At 37.4% G+C, this 22,392-nt stretch overlaps 1 protein-coding gene across 1 annotated transcript; it reads left to right on the forward strand.

Moving 5' to 3' along the window:
• Positions 1-1,123: 1,123 nt before the first annotated feature.
• On the forward strand, positions 1,124-4,572 carry LOC133254997 (keratin-associated protein 6-1-like). The gene is made up of 2 exons (XM_061429530.1): positions 1,124-1,182; positions 4,085-4,572. Exons 1-2 carry the CDS (start codon positions 1,124-1,126, stop codon positions 4,410-4,412), a joined length of 387 nt encoding a protein of 128 aa, XP_061285514.1. The 3' UTR covers positions 4,413-4,572.
• The last annotated feature ends 17,820 nt before the right edge of the window (positions 4,573-22,392 follow it).

Genomic DNA, 22,392 nt, shown 5'->3' on the forward strand with positions numbered 1-22,392 from the left:
AAAACAAAGTATGTCTGTTTGAAGGACTGAAAAGACACTCAAAGAAGTGTGAATATTTAATGGACAGGAAAGGGGTTACCAGATGAACTGATGGATGTGGTCATAGCTTGGACATGTTGGATTATGTCAGCTATGTTTCCCAAGATGTATCCAGGTGTAGCATAAAAATGCAAGCAAATCAGTTAAATCTGAATGTCATATAAATACATTATTTTTAGTTTAAGTATCCCTCTTGCAATTTTCGGGAAATCCAATCTTCTGAATTTTTATTTGAAAATCAATATTTTGAAATTGAAATCTAATTGCATGTCTGGTATCTACTCTAGCAATCCCAATGTGGAAAACTTAGAGGATTTCAGTAAAGGAAAGTTAGATCTAATTTGTGCCATGCGTGCTATGAGATGGAAAAGAAATTAGACTAGGGAGTATATAGAATCATGAATGCAATTTGTCTTAAATTTCTAATCACTATTCATCTATGAAAATATCAGTGTTAATTTGAAGATATATAGAATAACGTTGGAAATATATATGAAAATTATACATGAAGTAATAAGACTGAAAATGGAATTGAAATTGATTGAACAAAAGAATGCATCCAAAGTGCTCCAATCAAGCAGAGTTTAGGTAAAGACTAGTGACTATATGAGTGAGGTGAACTCATCTTTGGGAACTGTAAAATTTGAGGACAAAATCTGAGGAGATTGAAGAGAGGACACTGAGAAGCAGCAGCTGCTGAGGTGGGAAATGAACCAAAGCTGTGTGCGTAGGGTGAAGCTAAAGGTTGGCGTTTTTAAGAATAAAAAAAGAGGTTGGTGGATCTAACTGTACTCTGAAGCTGGGGAAAATGAACACTTGACCTCTGGATTTGACAAGACTCAGCAGTTTTTGTTTGCTTATTTTACATTTGGCCATGCCACATGGCATATGGGATCTAAATTTCCCTACCAGAGATGGAGCCCATACCCGCTACAGTGGAAGCTTTGAGTCTTAACTACTGGGCCACCAGGGAAGTCTTGATGATTTCTGCAGGAGCATTTCAGTAGAGTAGTGGAGGCCAAAGACCAAAAAATATGATTGAAGTGCTAAAGACATACTAAAATGCCTCCATGGAAGTACACATATGACATTTTGCTGTGAAGCAGAATATGGCAACAGAGATTACTTCGAAGGGTATGAAAGGTGAATATAAGACTTGCTTTATTTTTTGGAATATATTTGAGAATTGAGTATATTCAGAACAACACACCAGAGAAGAATGGGAGAAAAGAGTGATGCTGTGCAAAGCTCACACTGATATGATCAGAGAGGGCAACTCAACTAGGGAGAACAAATTAATTCCTGAAAATAAATAATAGGAGAAAAAAATCTAGTAGATCTTGTAATTAGGAGTATTGTGTTGTCTAAAAAGTAATGTATTCTGTATTTTAAAATCAAAAACACAAAACTACAAGTTAGTTGTAGTGTTTTTAAAAAATTAACTGATATAATTATGGCTTACCAAAATTAGTCACTGTTCTAAGGACTTAAATATCCTTGAAGACTAATTGTTCTGTTATTTCAACTAGTTTTTACTAAAACTTAACTTATTGTCTGACTGATTTTTCACTGTGGGTGTTGAAGTTATTGCTAGTTTCTATACGAGAAGTTGAAGATGTCCTCTGCTTACAATATCTCAGTCCAGTAGATAGTGAATTAAATATCACAATAGCATATTTACTTTAAAATATGCACCTAACAAGAAACACACATGTAAAATGGATTCAAAAACGCATGATGGAGGAAAAGTTGGATGCTCTAAAGATCTGACCTCCAGCATGGAAATACTTTTGAGTTTCATTAAGACGCTATGTTCTCTTGACCCATTTGCATAGCTATGATGTTAGATGAATCAGGTAACTTAACAAAATCTATGTCCATGTTGTGATGATCCCCAAAGAGAGTTGATTAAAGTTCACAGGATGTCTAAATTCTTAAACTATCTTCACTGCAATGTAAACCAGCATCAAATTTTACTGTCTAATTCCTATCTAAGGCTACTTGAAAAGTTAGTCACAGTTGTATCTGACTCATCGCAGCCCATGAACTGTGCCCAACAGGCTTCTCTGTCCATGGGATTGCCCAGGCAAGAATACTGGAGCGGGTTGCCATTTCCTTCTCCAGGGCATCTTACTGGCCCAGGGATCCAACCCAAGTCATTGTAGGCATGTTCTTGCCCATGGTTACCTAATCAGATCAGATCAGATCAGTCGCTCAGTCATGTCCGACTATTTGCGACCCCATGAATCGCAGCACACCAGGCCTCCCTGTCCATCACCAACTCCCAGAGTTCACTCAGACTCACGTCCATCGAGTCAGTGATGCCATCCAGCCATCTCATCCTCTGTTGTCCCCTTCTCCTCCTGCCCTCAATCCCTCCCAGCATCAGAGTCTTTTCCAATGAGTCAACTCTTTGCATGAGGTGGACAAAGTACTGGAGTTTCAGCTTCAGCATCATTCCTTCCAAAGAAATCCCAGGGCTGATCTCCTTCAGAATGGACTGGTTGAATCTCCTTGCAGTCTAAGGGACTCTCAAGAGTCTTCTCCAACACCACAGTTCAAAAGCATCAATTCTTCAGCACTCAGCCTTCTTCACAGTCCAACTCTCATATCCATACGTGACCACAGGAAAAACCATAGCCTTGACTAGACAAACCTTTGTTGGCAAAGTAATGTCTCTGCTTTTGAATATGCTATCTAGGTTGGTCATAACTGTCCTTCCAAGGAGTGTCTTTTAATTTCATGGCTGCAGTTACCATCTGCAGTGATTTTGGAGCCCAGAAAAATAAAGTCTGACATTGTTGCCACTGTTTCCCCGTCTATTTACCATACAAAAATGATATTTTGAAGAAGAATTATCACTGTATATCAGAAATTCTTGTGATGTACAAATAAAGCTGCTTTCCCACAAGGATTTTCTTAAAGACACAGAAATACACTTTTTGTCTATAACCCTACTACCATTTTTCTTTGGCTATCCAAAAGGATGTGTTATCACAAAGATTTGAACGAAGATAAGTTGTAATTCAAGGGCTAAGCAAGAGACGTCAGTATAGCAGGTTACAAAGCTTTTGATTTGATGTATTGAGGCTGAAACTCCAATACTCTGGCCACCTTATGCAAAGAATTGACTCATTTGAAAAGACCATGATACTGGGAAAGATTGAAGGTGGGAGGAGAAGGGAAAAATTGAGGATGAGACAGTTGGATGGCATCACCGACTCAATGGACATGAGTTTGAGTAAACTCTGGGAGTTGGTGCTGGATAGTGAAGCGTGGAGTGCTACAGTCCATGGGATCACAGAGAGTCAGACATGACTGAGCAACTAAACTGACTGAACTGACTAACTGATTGAGAAAGGAACAGTTCTCTTATTGTTAATGCACACATTAAAGTTGTAAAGTTACTTAAAATATTAAGTAATTACTTAGGGGGGAAAGGAAAATGTAGAAATTGGGTTTCAGAAAATTACTTCTATTCTCATGTTCTTCACTAGAAATTGAACATAAATAAAATTTATACTCATCAATACATAGGAAAGAAGATGACATTTTTTTCAGAACTGATTCCTTTGACATTTTTATAAGTAAAATAATCAACTTTGTGGACATGAAAGATCCATTATGGGTTTGCTTAGAAAAGACACTGAATTACTGAAAAAACCCCCAACAATTTAGAACACAATTTAAGATTCACAGGAATTTTTTTGGTATGAAGTGTTACAAAATAACAACCCTAATGGGGTCCAATAACTAACATATCTTCTTTTTATGATCTAAAGAATGGTTCTAAGAAGTTAAAATGAACATGTAATCTGGGACAGGACTGTGTAGGTGTGAGTGTATGTCTCCTCTCATCCAAACGCTCAATTAAATAAGAGGAATCCAAACTAAGATGTCAACACAGCAATCCTGCTGAATTTCTCTGAGGTTTCATCTTTGGTTGTGAACAACAAACTAATTAGAGTGGTCATAAAGTTAGCCAATGGCATGAAGGTGTGGTGGGTCACACCCATACTCAGGGCATATAAAAGGCCCTCTGCAGGGAGAAATGTCCACACTCAAGTGACACTTCTACTCTCCTTCTCCACCCGAGAACAACTTCAACCACCAACACCATGTGTGGCTACTACGGAAACTACTATGGCGGCCTCGGCTGTGGAAGCTACGGCTATGGAGGCCTGGGCTGCGGCTATGGCTCCTGCTACGGCTCTGGCTTCCGCAGGCTGGGCTGTGGCTATGGCTCCTGCTACGGCTCTGGCTTCCGCAGGCTGGGCTGTGGCTATGGCTGTGGCTATGGCTATGGCTCCCGCTCTCTCTGTGGCTGTGGCTATGGATGCGGCTATGGCTCTGGCTTTGGCTACTACTATTGAGGACGCCACGGAAGACTCTCATCCTCTACACCTGGACACCAGGATTCACCAGTTCTGAAGCCCTCATGTTCTGTGTTTTTCCCCTGGATGATGATTAGGCTGCATCATGGAAGTTTAGTGTGGATTATTCCTAGCCTACCATCTAACCTACATTCTTTGAATTTACATCATTAAGTGACATAAAGTGAAGTCCACCTTGACCTCAGAGTTCTATTTTCATCAAGATGATGATTCCATAGTAACTGACTTGATGCCTTCCATGCTGTCTTTGTTTTAACCTAATAAACTTGTTTGATGCAAATAGCAATACTGGTTTTTATGTCAGTTATTTGATATGAAATATTACTTACAGACACTTTTTGGTAGAATTCTGTTCTTTGTGTTTGTATAGCTGAGGGCTCAACACTGACTGTTGGTGGGAGGCCTTCGCTGGCTGACTGTTGGAGGCCAGCCTCAGCTCCAGGAGGCTGGCTGTAGTTCCTTGCCATGTGTGCTGTGTTTTGTGCTTAGTCACTCAGTCATGTCTGACTCTTTATGACCCCATGGACTATAGCCCACCAGGATCCTCTGTCCATGGGGATTCTCCAGGCAAGAATACTGGAGTGGATTGCCATACCCTCCTCCAGGGGATCTTCCCAACTCAGGGACTGAACCCAGATCTCCTGCATTTCAGGCAGAGTCTTCACTGTCTGAGCCACCTCCTTGCCATATTAGTTCCAAATATGGCTGTGTGCCTTCTCAAGGCTTGGAAAGGTGAGAAAGTTACTCTAGCAAGATGGGTTCTACAATGCCATACAATTTTATGTATCAGAAATACATACACACAATCACATGCATTTTATTAACTTCTTTGTTATATTTCATTGTTAGAAGTAAATAACAAGTCCTGTCCATTCTCAAGAGGAGGGCATGACTAAGGCATTGATATCAAAAGGTACAAATCATGAAAGAAACTTAATAGTCTGTCTGTCACTGATATCAATGTAAGTTTCCTTCATTTTCAGTGCTGTCAAATAATTTATAGAACATAAAGTTATTTTATCTCTGAAGATCTGGTAGAATTTCCCCCAAATAATTATCTGATCTAGAATAATTTGTGTCAGTCAGTTCAGTTGCTCAGTCATGTCCGACTCTTTGTGACCCCATGAACTGCAGCATGCCAAACCTCCCTGTTCATTGCCAACTCCTGGAGTTTACTCAAACTCATGTTCACTGAGTCGGTGATGCCATCTAACCATCTCATCCTCTGTCTTCCCCTTCTCCTCCTGCCTTCAATCTTTCCCAGCATCAGAGTCTTTCCTAATGAGTCAGTTCTTTGCATCAGGTGGGCAAAGTATTGGCATTTCAGCTTCAGCATTAGTCCTCCCAATGAACACCCAGGACTGATCTCCTTTAGGATGGACTGGCTGGATCTCCTTGCTGTCCAAGGGACTCTCAAGAGTCTTCTCCAACACCACAGTTCAAAAGCATCAATTCTTCGGTGCTCAGCTGTGTTTATAGTCCAACTCTCCCATCCATACATGACTACTGGAAAAACCATAGCTTTAACTACACGGACCTTTGTTGCAAAGTAATGTTTCCGCTTTTTAAATGCTGTCTAGGTAGGTTATAATTTGTGTAGTATTTACATAATGCTTATTTTTTTGTTGGTTTCTTCCATGATACTCAATTTCTTTATAATTTCTGAAGGTTACAAGTTGGGTATTTTGTATCCCCCTTGGAAATTATCCATTGTATCTAAGTTTTTAAATTTACATGCATAAATATGCATATTATTTTTGAAACTCCTTGTTTAATCCTTTTATTGTTATTTCGCATATGCTTTTTTTCTTCATAGTATTCAGTACTATGAAACACTTTATAGTACACTTTTTCCATAGTGTTTAGTACTATGGATTTTTTTCTAATTACTACTTGAAATTTTCTTGCAGATTCTGTTAGGTACTATTATCATTATCATTTTTTATTTTGAAATTCCATAATCTCAGATTATATTTTTATTCTGCCTGAGAGTTTTTTAATCAACAATTTACTCTCCAAGTGTAAACAGCATTGCAAATTTCTCTCTGCATAGCAGTCAGAAAATGTTTTCTGTAGTATTTTTATATTTAAAACGTACTAACTTTTTCTTTACAATCAATTTTTGGTATATTCTGTGGAAGCTTGAGAAGAAGCTTTATTTTCCATCATCAGTATATAGACGAATATACATCCATATAAGCTACCTTGTTAATTACATTTTTAGGTCTTCTTTCTTTTCAGTCAGTTTTTTTTTTTTTTTAAACTATTTTATCTGTCTCTCTGAGAGTGATGAGTTAAAGTTGTTCATTGTTATTATTGTGAATCTATCTAAGTCTTTATCTCTCGTTGATAGATAGCTAGACCAATATATATGCATTTTTCTTAAAGATGGTTTCTGTTTTTAGCACATAAGTAGAATACTCAGATGGGTAATATACCTCTTGTTAGGTTATTGCTTTGGAGAAAAACACTGGAGTTGAAAATAAATCTCACTATGCTACTACTCTGCCAAAAGACACACAGTACATGGACTGGTGGAATTCTTTCTGTACTTTCAGGCAGCAATGGCAGGGACCAATGGAACCACCAGTCATACAACATAAACTAAACAGACCAAAATAACTTTGCAATAACTCTGAGTGTTATGAATCATAGCTCACAACATCCACGTGCTAACCTGAACAGGATGAGTTCAAGTACATGATTTCAGTGAGGAAAAGAACTAGCAATAATATAAACTTTAGAAGAAAAGTGAGATCTTCCTAGAGGCATATTCAAGTACCAAATATAAAGAAAGAAGGAGGGCTTCCCTGGTGGCTCAGTGGTAAAGACTCTGCCTGCCAGTGCAAGAGAAATAGGTTCAATCCCTGGTCTGGGAGGATCCCATGTACCACAGAGCAGCTAGGTCTGTGTGCCACAACTGTAGAGCCTGTGCTCTAGAGCCCAGGAACTGCAACTACTGAGTCCACGTGCTGCAACTACTGCCCTATAGACTGTGCTCCGCAACAAGAGAAGCCACTGCAATGAGACTAAGGAAGACCGCCATGTTTGTCAGGAAGCATTTAACAGGAGGCTTCCTGTGTGCTGTTTAGGATCTGTCATGAATCCTCTGTCCCTGAATATTCAGGAATTAAGCGGAGTAGCAAACTACTCCCGGGGGGCTTAGGGATGCATGCATTTTCTTCGTTAGTTTTCCCATATGGTGATAAGTAACTGTTTACGACCCTCTCTTCCTTTTTATGAACCATATGGTAAAAGTGATTATTTACAACCCTCTCTCTTTGATATGGATCACCGTATGTTTTCCTTGATAATTTGTAAGTCTAGACTTTTGGTTTTTATCTTTGCTGAAAATAGCTACCTTGTAAGACAGTATATATACTCACATCATGTTGAATAAAACACTTTTGCTCCATCAGAGCTTGGGTCCCCTTCTCTCTCTCTCTCTCTCTCTCTCTCTCTCTCTCTCTCTGGCTAATTCTCTGGAGTGCAGCGTATCCACTGAGCTCATTTTCTTGTCCGGGCTTCTAAGACCCTCTGGTGAAGGCGCACTGTGCCTTCACCCCCTAAAGAGGGCGCCTGGTGCCTTCATGAGCAGTGCAAGCCCCGTACCAGGGGCTTTATTGGTTTTCTGTGTAAACCAAGGAATATCAGCCTCTTTCTCTCTCTTTACTTTCTTATCGTCAACTCCGGACCACCAGGTTCTGCTCTATTAAAGGACCTCAACAATGTTCACTATTATTACTGCGAATTTATCAATGCAGGGAATACTAGCCCCCACTCGCCACAACTAGAGAGTAGCCAGTGCAGCAACAAAGACCCAGCAACAGTCAAAAACAAATAAAGAAAATTATTTTTAAAAAGGAAAGAAAGAGATACTAAAGAAATAACATGAAGTGGTAAGAAGAGAGATACTACTTTGCCAGTATCTTTAACCAAAGTTTGGATGTTCTGAAGATAAAGTTCTGGGGTAATCAAGGTAGATAACGGTAGCCTCTGAATATGCTCACAGAAACTCATAGTAGAAAAGCACTGGTTGGATGTAGCTTTTAATCCACATATATATATTTTCAACTAAAGATAGTGAAAGATATCTCACACACAACATGCAAACACACACACATACACACAATCACAGGAAATCCACATCCATAAATAAGCATGAAAATATTGTAGATGTGAAAAATAGAATATCTTTAATGAAAAATAAATTTAGATATTTTTCTAAATGAAAATGGAATCTCAGACAGAAAAGTCAGACAAGTACAGTTCATGGGGTTGCTAAAGTTGGACATGGCTGAGCAACCACCACACACACACACGATTGTTTGTATTCAACCGTATAATAATGGGCTTCCCAGGTGGTGCTAGTGGTAAAGACCCCATATGACAATGCAGGAGATATAAAAGACACTGGTTCAATCCCTGGGTTAGGAAGATTCCCCTGGAGGAGGGTGTGACAACTGACTCCACTATCTTTGCCTGGAGAGAACTATGGACAGAGGAGCCTGGTCAGCTACAATCTATAGAGTTGCAAAGAGTCAGATATGACTGATGCAACTTAGAATACATACATATTATAATAACATAGAACAAATGAATATTTTTTAAATTATTGGAAACTGGCAATTCAATCAAAAAAGGTCTGATGTTACATGGTTGCTTAGATGTGGTTGTTACTGTTTTATAGACAAACACATCCTTAATATAATTCAGGCTGGACGTGTTATGATGCCTCTATTCATAATAGAATATCTTGAACAGATGAGAAGCCTAGAATTTCTCAGAAGAATCCAGAAGACCAGTATCCTCCATAGCATCATAGATGGTAGCAGGTGTATCCACAGCCACTGTAGCCACGTCCATAGCCACACCCCAGGCTGCCACAGCCACCACAGTAGTTGCTATCGAAGCTCATGATGTGAAGAGAAGAAGGCTTAATTGAAGAGCAGATTCAGTTTCAAGAGTTTTATGTTTAAAATTTGTTGCAAGGCCTTATGGGCTTCCCAAGTGGTGTTAGTGGTAAAGAACCTGCCTGCGAATGCAGGAGACATAAGAGAGGTGGGCTTGATCCCTGGGTAGGGGAGATTCCGTAGAAGAGGGCACGGCAAACCAATACCAATTGAGTGGTATGTGGGGCAAACCACAGGCATTGTTGGACTTATCTTCAAACTAAATGGCATTGAGACTATCTCAAATATTCCTCATAACCAATATATTCAAGCCAAAACAACTCTGCTCTGTGTCACGACACCTATCAGTAAATCAAGTGCCTTAAATGAGAGATTCTTCTCCTAATTTGATGGCTTATTGATTCCAGATTGCAAATTTAAACTATGTTACTATCAGCATGTGATCATATAATCCATATAGATTCCACCTGTTGAGAATCTTATTTTAACAATACTTTCAATTCTATCTGCATATATGCAGTCTTGGGAATAAAATTGTGGCTTCAAAATGGTAGGAGACTAAGGAAAGTTTGTGGAGAAGGTAAGGAGAAGACATAGAGAAGACACTGTTGTGTCAATAGCTCATCGTGTCTGATGCTTTGCAACCCCATGGACTGCAGCCTGCCGGGCTCCTCTGTCTATGAAATTCTCCAGGCGAGGATACCGGAGTGGGTAGCCATTTTTCTCCAGAGGATCTTCCCAATCCAGGGATTAAACATGGGCCTCCTGCACTTCAGGCAGGTTCTTTACCATCTGAGCCACCAGGGAAGCCAATGGTAGGGTTTAATTCTAAAATCCTTGAGTACCTAATATGTCCTATTAAAGTTGTGAAGCAATATTATTCACTTTAATTTATACTTACATATATCTGCATCTATCATTTTGTAAATGATCAAATGTCATGGTAGAGTCCCTGACATTTAAATCCATTAACCACTGTTACCTATTAAATGTTGCTATTAAAATAATAATATCTTTTATGACTATTTTAATCAAACGCTCCTCCCCATTCAAGAAAAAATAAAAGCAGTTAATTATAGCCTTTTTTTTTGAGTGAGGCAATTTAGTCATACCAATTTCAGGTCATGTTCTAAGAACTTTGATAGCCTAGAGGAAGAATGATCATTAGGCTATTTAAATTAGTTTTTTCCTGGAAACTTATTTTAATTTATCACTTGATTGGTTCTGCATTGTAATATAGTTGATGTTACTTTTATTTCTCTATGGGAAATTTGAAAATGATATAGTAAAGATGTTTTGTAAGTCTAATATCTTCACCCAGCAAATGGTGAAAAAAAGTAATAATATTCTGTCTATTTTACAAAAATGACCCTACCAAACACACACATGGAAAGGACACTCAGAAGCATATGTTTATGTTCTGATTAGATGAATATGTTTGATCAGATCTTTAGTATGAAAGTATTCTGTTTCACTAAAAAGCAATTTTTGACTCATCAGATATACTCAAGATAGAAGTATTGAAAAGATTTTGAAATCTTATGGCTTCATTCTTGTGATTTCTAGAGGAGAACTGGCTGAAATTAAGGGTGTGTTCAAATCATGCATTCTCTGTCCCTTTCTAAAGTTTTGAGAATATATGTAAAACTGTTTTGACTCAGAAATACCATTAGAAAAGTAAAAATCTACTGATAGATTTCACATGGATGGGTGGATCATGACACCTCCCCACGTGCCTTCTCTTAAAGAAGGCACATTTTACATTTTAACTGTGATGTAAAACTATTTACACTTTTCTTGTGCCTCCCAATGAGGTGGAGAATCACACTAACTTGAATTAAGATGGCAGTGATACTAGGGCTATACAAGAGAACTCAGTGCGACTGGTTACAAAGAGAATAATGATCAGATATCTTGATGAAGGAACAGACCTGTGTCTAATACACTGGTATACATATGTTGTTTAGTCTATTTTACAGTTACTTAGAATATAACTCAAATATTTATACAGAATCTAATTTGTTACTGATAAGAAAAATTGCAGAAATTGGATTCCAAGAAATAACTTAGTTTGTAAAAATTGAATGTAAGTGAGAATTAGGCTCATTGGCGTAAGTAGAAAAGCATAATGCCATTTTGGTCTGACTTGGTTTTTCGGAAGTTTTAATTGGCTGGGTTAATATCAACATCCTGGGGTTGAAATATACATTATGGTTCCAATATAGAAAAAGAACTGAATATCTGATGAAGGTAAGTAATTTGAATCAAGAGAAGAAAGTTAAATACATGAGTCAAAAGGAGTGTGATGTTTATGAAATATTTAAAAAATCAGTGAAACTAACTGGAACCAAGAGCAAATAAGACTGAGTCTTAGCAATATAATCTTTTTTAACATAAAGGAAGGTTGGAGGAGGTTAAATGAACATATAATTTGCGGCAGGCAATGTAGGTGTCTCCTTTCTTTCAAGTCCTCAGTTGGATTAGAGGAGCCCAAACAGGCCAACAAAACAAGCTTCCTAAATTACTCTGGGACTTTATCTCATGGTTGAGCAAAAACAAACTAATTAGATCAGTCATAAAGTTAACCAATGGCATGAAGCTGGGGTGGGTCACACCCACACTGAGGGCATATAAAAGGCCCTCCGCAGAGAGAAATGTCCACACTCAAGTGACACTTCTACTCTCCTTCTCTACCCGAGAACAACCTCAACCACCAACACCATGTGTGGCTACTACGGAAACTACTATGGCGGCCTCGGCTGTGGAAGCTACGGCTATGGAGGCCTGGGCTGCGGCTATGGCTCCTGCTACGGCTCTGGCTTCCGCAGGCTGGGCTGCGGCTATGGCTGTGGCTATGGCTATGGCTCCCGCTCTCTCTGTGGCTGTGGCTATGGATACGGCTCTGGCTATGGCTCTGGCTATGGCTCTGGCTTTGGCTGCTACTATTGAGGATGCCACGGAAGACTCTCATCCTCTACACCTGGACACCAGGATTCACCAATTCTGAACACCACGTATACAGAACCTTGCTGAAGACGTGCCTTTTAATGCCCTCTACATCTGATACACCCATGCTTCCCTTTCTGTATTTAATTCTTAAGAAGAGGAATTGAAATTCATCCTGAGAATTCCCATATGATCCCTTATTATAATAGTGGTCACAGATTCTGCCTTTATATTTTCATGCTGAAGCCATTTCTCTCTTTTCCTAATAAACTTGTTTAATCTGGAAAAATAAACCTTGTTTTTTTTCATTTAAAGTGTGATATTCATAGTTTTGGTTTTTCCCTGATTGAATTAAAAAGATATATTTCTTGTTTAGGAATATCTTTTTTTTTTTTTCTACTTCTACTTCAGTTGCTCTACCAAATCCTTCAATTCTGACATCAATGTCAACTTTATAGATGTCAGTTTTCTGTTCTAGTTAAGCAATCATTGTATATATTATATCAGGTTATTGCAATAAAGTAATATTTGCCAGTTTAGCTAAGCATTGCCTGGAAATACTATATATTCCAAGTACTTTTATACTAAAATTTAATCTCTGTGAAGTTTTTTTGGATGATGTGATCATCAATGCATAATTACTGCTTCTAATCTTTGATTCTAGCACATTTCCTCAAGAAGTGTTTCTTATGCTTGTTCAGTTCAAGAAGTAAACAAAGTCAAATCTACCCTGGCCTGCTTCCTCCTAACTTTAACAAACCTTACTATATTTTAAAATTTTATTTTTTTGAAAAAGACACCATTTCAGAAACTCATGACACATTTTTTTTGGAGCTATTTCATACCATTTCTATGTTTTTTGTTTTTTTTTTTAATTTTATTTAATTTTTAAACTTTACATAATTGTATTAGTTTTGCCAAATATCAAAATGAATCCACCACAGGTATACATGTGTTCCCCATCCTGAACCCTCCTCCCTCCTCCCTCCCCATACCATCCCTCTGGGTCATCCCAGTGCACTAGCCCCAAGCATCCAGTATCGTGCATGGAACCTGGACTGGCATCTCGTTTCATACATGATATTTTACATGTTTCAATGCCATTCTCTCAAATCTTCAGACCCTCTCCCTCTCCCACAGAGTCCATAAGACTGTTCTATACAACACTGTCTCTTTTGCTGTCTCGTACACAGGGTTATTGTTACCATCTTTCTAAATTCCATATATATGCGTTAGTATACTGTATTGGTGTTTTTCCTTCTGGCTTACTTCACTCTGTATAATAGGCTCCAGTTTCATCCACCTCATTAGAACTGATTCAAATGTATTCTTTTTAATGGCTGAGTAATACTCCATTGTGTATTTGTCCTGAGTTATTTCTTTTCTTGGTTTTTGTGTGGCTTCATAGTTTTAATTGTAATTATTTGCCTTGCCAGTAATTTTTGTGATTCATATGTTTGGGAACTTTTCAATTATCTTTTGCTTGTTTTGTGTGTGTGTGTGTGTGTGTTTATTTTTAACCTTTACAAAATTGTATTAGTTTTGCCAAACATCAAAATGAATCGCCACAGGTATACATCTGGTCCCCATCCTGAACCCTCCTCCCTCCTCCCTCCCCATACCATCCCTCTGGGTCGTCCCAGTGCCCTAGCCCCAAGCATCCAGTATCATGCATTGAACCTGGACTGGCAACTCGTTTCATACATGATATTTTACATGTTTCAATGCCATTCTCCCAAATCTTCCCACCCACTCCCGCTCCCACAGAGTCCATAAGACTGTGCTATACATCAGTGTCTCTTTTGCTGTCTCGTACACAGGGTTATTGTTACCATCTTTCTAAATTCCATATATATGCGTTAGTATACTGTATTGGTGTTTTTCTTTCTGGCGTACTTCACTCTGTATAATAGGCTCCAGTTTCATCCACCTCATTAGAACTGCTTCAAATGTATTCTTTTTAATGGCTGAGTAATACTCCATTGTGTATATGTACCACTGCTTTCTTATCCATTCATCTGCTGATGGGCATCTAGGTTGCTTCCATGTCCTGGCTATTATAAACAGTGCTGCGATGAACATTGGGTACACGTGTCTCTTTCCCTTCTGGTTTCCTCAGTGTGTATGCCCAGCACTGGGATTGCTGGGTCATAAGGCAGTTCTATTTCCAGTTTTTTAAGGAATCTCCACACTGTTCTCCATAGTGGCTGTACTAGTTTGCATTCCCACCAACAGTGTAAGAGGGTTCCCTTTTCTGCACACCATTTCCAGCATTTATTGCTTGTAGACTTTTGGATCACAGCCATTCTGACTGGTGTAAAATGGTACCTCATAGTGGTTTTGATTTGCATTTCTCTGATAATGAGTGATGTTGAGCATCTTTTCATGTGTTTGTTAGCCATCTGTATGTCTTCTTTGGAGAAATGTCTATTTAGTTCTTTGGCCCATTTTTTGATTGGGTCATTTATTTTTCTGGAGTTGAGCTGTAGGAGTTGCTTGTATATTTTTGAGATTAGTTGTTTGTCAGTTGCTTCATTTGCTATTATTTTCTCCCATTCTGAAGGCTGTCTTTTCACCTTGCTAATAGTTTCCTTTGGTGTGCAAAAGCTTTTAAAGTTAATTAGGTCCCATTTGTTTATTTTTGCTTTTATTTCCAATATTCTGGGAGGTGGGTCATAGAGGATCCTGCTGTGATGTATGTCAGAGAGTGTTTTGCCTATGTTCTCCTCTAGGAGTTTTATAGTTTCTGGTCTTACGTTGAGATCTTTAATCCATGGAACAAAATAGAAAGTACAGAGATAAATCCACGCACATATGGACACCTTATCTTTGACAAAGGAGGCAAGAATATATAATGGATTAAAGACAATCTATTTAACAAGTGGTGCTGGGAAATCTGGTCAACCACTTGTAAAAGAATGAAACTAGAACACTTTCTAACACCATATCTTTTGTTTTGAAATGAGATTTCTAAATCCTGGACATGAGTGAGTTCAACTACTCTATTTAGTTTAAGGTAAGGGATATGCCTCACTTCATGTTGACAGGTTCACAGTTTAAAATTGTTGACCTCCCAAAAATGGAATAATATATCTGGGAAGATGAAATCCCTCAACAGAGCATTTTTTTTTCTCTTTAAGTATGCCTGTATGAGAATTTGCCTTTCTTATTTACTTTATTCTTTTTTTTAATTCTATAAATCTTTATTTCTGGATTTTTAAAATATAAGTTTATTTATTTTAATTGGAGGTTAATTACTTTACAATATTGTATTGGTTTTGCCATATGTCAACATGAATCCACACAGATATACACGTGTTCCCCATCCTTAAACCCCTCCCACCTCCCTCTCTGTATCATCCCTCTGGGTCGTCCCAGTGTACCAGCCCCAAGCATCCAGTATCATGCATCGAACCTGGACTGGCGATTTGTTTCATATATGATATTACACATGTTTCAATGCCATTCTCCCAAATTATCCCACCCTCTCCCTCTCCCACAAGGTCCAAAAGACTGTTCTATACATCTGTGTCTCTTTTGCTGTCTTGCATACCAGGTTATTGTTACCATCTTTCTAAATTCCATATATATGTGTTAGTATACTGTATTGGTGTTTTTCTTTCTGGCTTACTTCACTCTGTATAATAGGCTTCAGTTTCATCCACCTCAATGGAACTGATTCAAATGTATTCTTTTTAATGGCTGAGTAATACTCCATTGTGTATATGTATCACAGCTTTCTTATCCATTCATGTGCCGATGGACATCTAGGTTGTTTCCATGTCCTGGCTATTATAAATAGTGCTGTGATGAACATTGGGGTACATGTGTCTCTTTCAATTCTGGTTTCCTTGGTGTGTATGTCCAGCAGTGGGATTGCTGGGTCATAAGGCAGTTCTATTTCCAGTTTTTTTAAGGAATCTCCACACTGTTCTCCATAGTGGCTGTACTAGTTTGCATTCCCACCAACAGTGTAAGAGGGTTCCCTTTTCTGCACACCATTTCCAGCATTTATTGCTTGTGGACTTTTGGATTACAGCCATTCTGACTGGCGTGAAATGGTACCTCATAGTGGTTTTGATTTGCATTTCTCTGATAATGAGTGATGTTGAGCATCTTTTCATATGTTTGTTAGCCATCTGTATGTCTTCTTTGGAGAAATGTCTATTTAGTTCTTTGGCCCATTTTTTGATTGGGTCATTTATTTTTCTGAAATTAAGCTGCAGGGGTTGCTTGTATATTTTTGAGGTTAGTTGTTTGTCAGTTGCTTCATTTGTTATTATTTTCTCCCATTCTGAAGGCTGTCTTTTCACCTTGTTTATAGTTTCCTTTGTTGTGCAGAAGCTTTTAAGTTTAATTAGGTCCCATTTGTTTATTTTTGCTTTTATTTCCAATATTTTGGGAGGTGGCATACCTCAAGAAACAAGAAAAAAGTCAAATAAATAGCCTAACTCTACACCTAAAGCAACTAGAAAAGGAAGAAATGAAGAACCCCAGGGTTAGTAGAAGGAAATAAGTCTTAAAAATTAGGGCAGAAATAAATGCAAAAGAAACAAAAGAGACCATAGCAAAAATCAACAAAGCCAAAAGCTGGTTCTTTGAAAGGATAAATAAAATTGACAAACCATTAGCCAGACTCATCAAGAAACAAAGGGAGAAAAATCAAATCCATAAAATTAGAAATGAAAATGGAGAGATTACAACAGACAACACAGAAATACAAAGGATCATAAGAGACTACTATCAGCAATTATATGCCAATAAAATGGACAACGTGGAAGAAATGGACAAATTCTTAGAAAAGTACAACTTTCCAAAACTGTACCAGGAAGAAATAGAAAATCTTAACAGACCCATCACAAACAATTGAAACTGTAGTCAGAAATCTTCCAGCAAACAAAAGCCCAGATCCAGACAGCTTCACAGCTGAATTCCAAGAAAAATTTAGAGAAGAGCTAACACCTATCCTACTCAAACTCTTCCAGAAAGTTAAAGAGGGAGGTAAACTTCCAAATTCATTCTATGAGGCCACCATCATCCTAATACCAAAACCTGACATTGATGACACACAAAAAAGAAAACTACAGGCCAATATCACTGATGAACATAGATGCAAAAATCCTTAACAAAATTCTATAAATCAGAATCCAACAACACATTAAAAAGATCATACATCATAACCAAGTGGGCTTTATCCCAGGGATGCAAGGATTCTTCAATATCTGCAAATCAATGTAATACATCACATTAACAAATTGAAAAATAAAAGCCACATGATTATCTCAATAGATGCAGAGAAAGCCTTTGACAAAATTCAACACCCATTTACGACAAAAACTCTCCAGAAAGCAGGAATAGAAGGAACATACCTCAACATAATAAAAGCTATATATGACAAACCCACAGCAAACATTATCCTAAATGGTGAAAAATTGAAAGTATTTCCCCTAAAGTCAGGAACAAGAAGAGGGTGCCCACTTTCACCACTACTATTCAACATAGTTTTGAAAGTTTTGGCCACAGCAATCAGAGCAGAAAAAGAAATAAAAGGAATAAAAATTGGAAAAGAAGAAATAAAACTCTCACTGCTTGCAGATGACATGATCCTCTACATAGAAAACCCTAAAGTCTCCACCAGAAAATTACTAGAGCTAATCAATGAATATAGTAAAGTTGCAGAATATAAAATCAACACACAGAAATCCCTTGCATTCCTATACACTAATAATGAGAAAATAGAAAGAGAAATTAAGGAAACAATTCCATTCACCATTGCAACGAAAAGAATTAAATACTTAGGAATATATCTACCTAAAGAAACTAAAGACCTTATATATGCTGCTGCTGCTGCTAAGTTGCTTCAGTCATGTCCGACTCTGTGTGACCCCATAGACAGCAGCCCACCAGGCTCCCCAGTCCCTGGGATTCTCCAGGCAAGAACAGTGGAGTGGGTTGCCATTTCCTTCTCCAATGCATGAAAGTGAAAAAATAAAGTGGCAAGAATACTGGAGTGGGTTGCCATTGCCTTCTCCCTATATAGAAAACTATAAAACACTAATAGATGGAGAAATATACCATGTTCATGGATCGAAAGAATCAATATAGTGAAAATGAGTGTACTACTCAAAGCAATCTATATATTCAATACAATCCTTATCAAGCTACCAACGGTATTTTTCACAGAGCTAGAACAAATAACTTCATAATTTGTATGCATATACAAAAAACTTCGAATAGCCAAAGCAATCTTGAGAAAGAAGAATGGAACTGGAGGAATCAACCTGCCTGACTTCAGGCTCTACTACAAAGCCACAGTCATCAGGACAGTATGGTACTGGCACAAAGACAGAAATATAGATCAATGGAACAAAATAGAAAGCCCAGAGATAAATCCATGCACCTATGGACACTTTATCTTTGACAAAGGAGGCAAGAATATACAGTGGAGAAAAGACAATCTCTTTAGCAAGTGGTGCTGGGAAAACTGGTCAACCACTTGTAAAAGAATGAAACTAGAACACTTTCTAACACCATACTTTATTCTTAAATTTTGGAATTTTTATTTAATATTAAGTAGCAATTAGGTGATTTATACTCCTACATCTCAAGAGACAGTGGATTTTATAAATATTTAGCTTGGTTGGTAAAAGTATTCTACATGTAACTAAAATGATGGATGCATGCCATTATACATTTGTCAAAACCCATAGAATTATAACATAAAGTATGGACCCTGATTTAAACCACGAACTTCAAGTGATATTAATGTGTTAGTGTAGGTTTAGTCATAACAAGAACACTACTATGGTGTCAGATATTGACAGAGGGGAAAGTGCTGTGTGTATGTAGAAGCTGAATTCATGGGGATTCTCTGTCCCATCTGCTAACTTTTGCTGCAAACTTAAAACTACTCTAAAAATATTGTTTATTAATTAAGAGGAATGCTATGACACATAATGCACTCATTGTCTGACCAGAAAAGCAAACATCAGTTCCTCCGAAGAGATGAATAATTTCTGAAAACAAATTCTAAGAGAACTGTTTCGTAACTGTTTATATTGGGGACATTGGGTTATATGGCAGACAGTATCTCCCACAATCATTTTAACCAATTACTAAACTATCTGCTGAATGATTACTTTGTTAATTATTATTTAGTCATATCCCCTTCTGTTCCATGAATTTATGCAATATGTAAGACTTACCTCTCAAAGTCAAATGGCTTTCACATTATTTTAACAAGTGGTCATTAAAACATAATCCTCAAATGTATGATAACCAGTTGATGGAATCTAGGGATGATAATTTGAAGCAACTGACATTTTATGTAGGGAAAAATTTAAATTATCTGATACCATTATGATTTCCTAAGTTATTATCTACCAGACTTCAATATTAACCAAAAAGAGGGGTTTAGTTTATAGATATACACTTATCAGTAAAAATAAAGAGAAAATACATTTTAAAATGCATGGTAAATGAATAAATAATTGCATTTGACCTTATTATTTTGGGAAAACATTGCTGTATTATATTAAAATTCTATTTTTTAATTAATTTAAATTACTTACCAAAGCAGATAAGTTGAATGAATTACAAAAATATTGTGTTCTGAATTCCAGAGGAAGATTAGCTCAAATGCACATGGTTTCCTGTCCTGAAATCTCTTTATTGCTGCATAATCAATTCCTTTATGCTTGTAAATCATATGAAGAGATTTGTAATAATCATCTTGGAACACAGATTAGGAAAGAAATGTCAATACCTTGGTCATTGATTACAGATGTGTCCATGCTGCTGCTACTGCTGCTAAGTCACTTCAGTCATGTCCGACTCTGTGCGACCCCATAGACGGCAGCCCACCAGGCCCCCCCATCCTTGGGATCCTCCAGGCAAAAACACTGGAGTGGGTTGCCATTTCCTTCTCCAATGCATGAAAGTGAAAAGTCAAAGTGAAGTCACTGAGTCGTGTCTGACTCTTTGCGACCCCATGGTCTGCAGCCCACCAGGCTCCTCCGCCCATGGGATTTTCCAGGCAAGAGTACTGGAGTGGGTTGCCATTGCCTTCTCCAAGATGTGTTCATAATCACACATTATTCCTGCATCCTCCCAAAGACATCATATCCTATTGTTTTTGGACAATAGCAAGATTTTCTTGGCTTTGCTATGCCTCCTAGTAGTCTGAATTATCATAATGAAAAAAATTACATAAAATGATATTTCAATGATTATTTAAGAGAGTTCCATGGACTTGATAAAAATATATTATCTATTTAACATTGTGTGTCTTTACAAATGAACTTTTATCAATGTCTAAGACATTGATAAAATCAAATATCTGAAGAAAAAAAATTCAGTTAGTCAGAATATTAGCTGATTATTGTGTATCTCCAAATTTGACCAAATCTTTCTGTTGACTAGAAAGAGATTACCAAAAAAAAAAGAAAAGAAAAAATCTTACCTTGTGAAATTGGCAGCAGTTCATAAATTTCTTAAAAGTTTAAAAAGTGGTATATATTGAAAATGACAATTGAAAGAAGTTTCAATAAAATGGAATCCATTACCATATTACCATTCTTTTGGGTGGGGTCTGAACACAAATTTGAATTCATAGGAAAAACCATTTTTAGTGATATGAAAAAGAATTAGGCATATAAAAATTAAAAAAATAATTTGTTAATGTAAAAATCCAAGAGATACTGTTGGCTCAACCTTTTTATAGAAAAATTTAATAAGCTGGCTCTTTGTTAACTGCATTACAGAGATGAGTGACAGTTGGGATTTTCTATGCTGTATTCTTTCATAGAAGAAACAACTAAAGTCCTAAAGAGGAAAAATTGTTTTGAAGCAAAATAGAAGCAAAACTCATTGGTTAAAAATGAATACTTTTGGTTATAGAAAGATAAGGAGAAGAATATAGATTTTATTTTGTGCCAAGAGAGTCAAAATTGGCCTCCTACAAATGCTACTACTTGAAATGATGCATGTTTATTGAAGTTAAGAAAAAGACATAGTGTAATGGAGGAATTTATATGTACAGCCATCTCCTCTATTATTGGCACTGAATTGTTTCAGAAGAGTCCCAGTAGCTGAATAAAACAAGCTTCCTTAATACCTCTGAGGCTTTATCTTATGGTTGAGAAACATGAGACTAGTTAGGTTAGTCATAAAGTAAGCCAATGGCATGATACGTGTGGTGGTTCCCATCCACCTTAATGGCATATAAAAGGCCTTCTGCAGGGGCGTTGTTTACAATAAAAGGACACTTCCACATCCTTCTCTACTGCAGGGCAATCTTAACAACCAACACCATGTGTGTCTCCTACAGAAACTGCTACAGGGGCCATGGCAGTGGAATTTGTTGCTTTGGTGGCCTAATCTGTGGCTATGGCTCCCACTCTCTCTGTGGATATGGCATTTGATGTCCCAGCTACTCTTATTGAGGACACCTTTTAACTTAGACGCATATAACATCATGATTCACCAGACATGAATCCCACATTCTGTGTCACTACACTGTGCTGTGCTGTGCTCAGTCATGTCCAACTCTTTGCAACCCCATGGACTGTAGCCCACCAAGCTCCTCTGTCCACAGGATTTTCCAGGCAAGAATACTGGAGTGGGTTGCCATTTCCTTCTCCAGGGGATCTTCCTGACCCAGGAAGCCAACCCACATCTCTTGCATCTCCTGCCTTGGTAGGTGGATTCTGTACCACTGAGCCACCTACTCATAAATCAATTCATATTTTACAAGAATACAAACAAAAAGGAGACTTAAATGCATTGGAATGGTGGGTTTTTGAGAGGAAGCAAATGAAAAATGGATATGGAAATAAAAGAGGATAATTTTTTAAAATTATTATTTTAAATAATTATTAAATTAAATTATGTAAATTAGTATTTTAAATTATTATTATTTAAATAATAATTGTTTAACTGTTTTAAATTATTATTGAAAAACACAAGATAAGACATTGATCAGTGAATATCGTATACCAAGAACTGTGTTATTAATTCAATCTTCTATAAACAAAAAAGTGAAAGTGAAATTCATTCAGTCATGTCCAACTGTTTGCGATCCCATGAACTATACAGTCCAT

The sequence above is a fragment of the Bos javanicus genome, chromosome 1 (assembly GCF_032452875.1).
Source record: "Bos javanicus breed banteng chromosome 1, ARS-OSU_banteng_1.0, whole genome shotgun sequence".
NCBI classification, from domain to species: Eukaryota; Metazoa; Chordata; class Mammalia; order Artiodactyla; family Bovidae; genus Bos; species Bos javanicus.

Excerpts from the sequence above, each read along its gene's own strand:
- LOC133254997 (XM_061429530.1), top strand. The coding sequence starts at position 1,124 with ATGACATTTTGCTGTGAAGCAGAATATGGCAACAGAGATTACTTCGAA. Across the intron at positions 1,183-4,084 it reads TACTTCGAAGGGTATGAAAG|GGAGAAATGTCCACACTCAA; the intron begins GTGAATATAAGA and ends GGCCCTCTGCAG.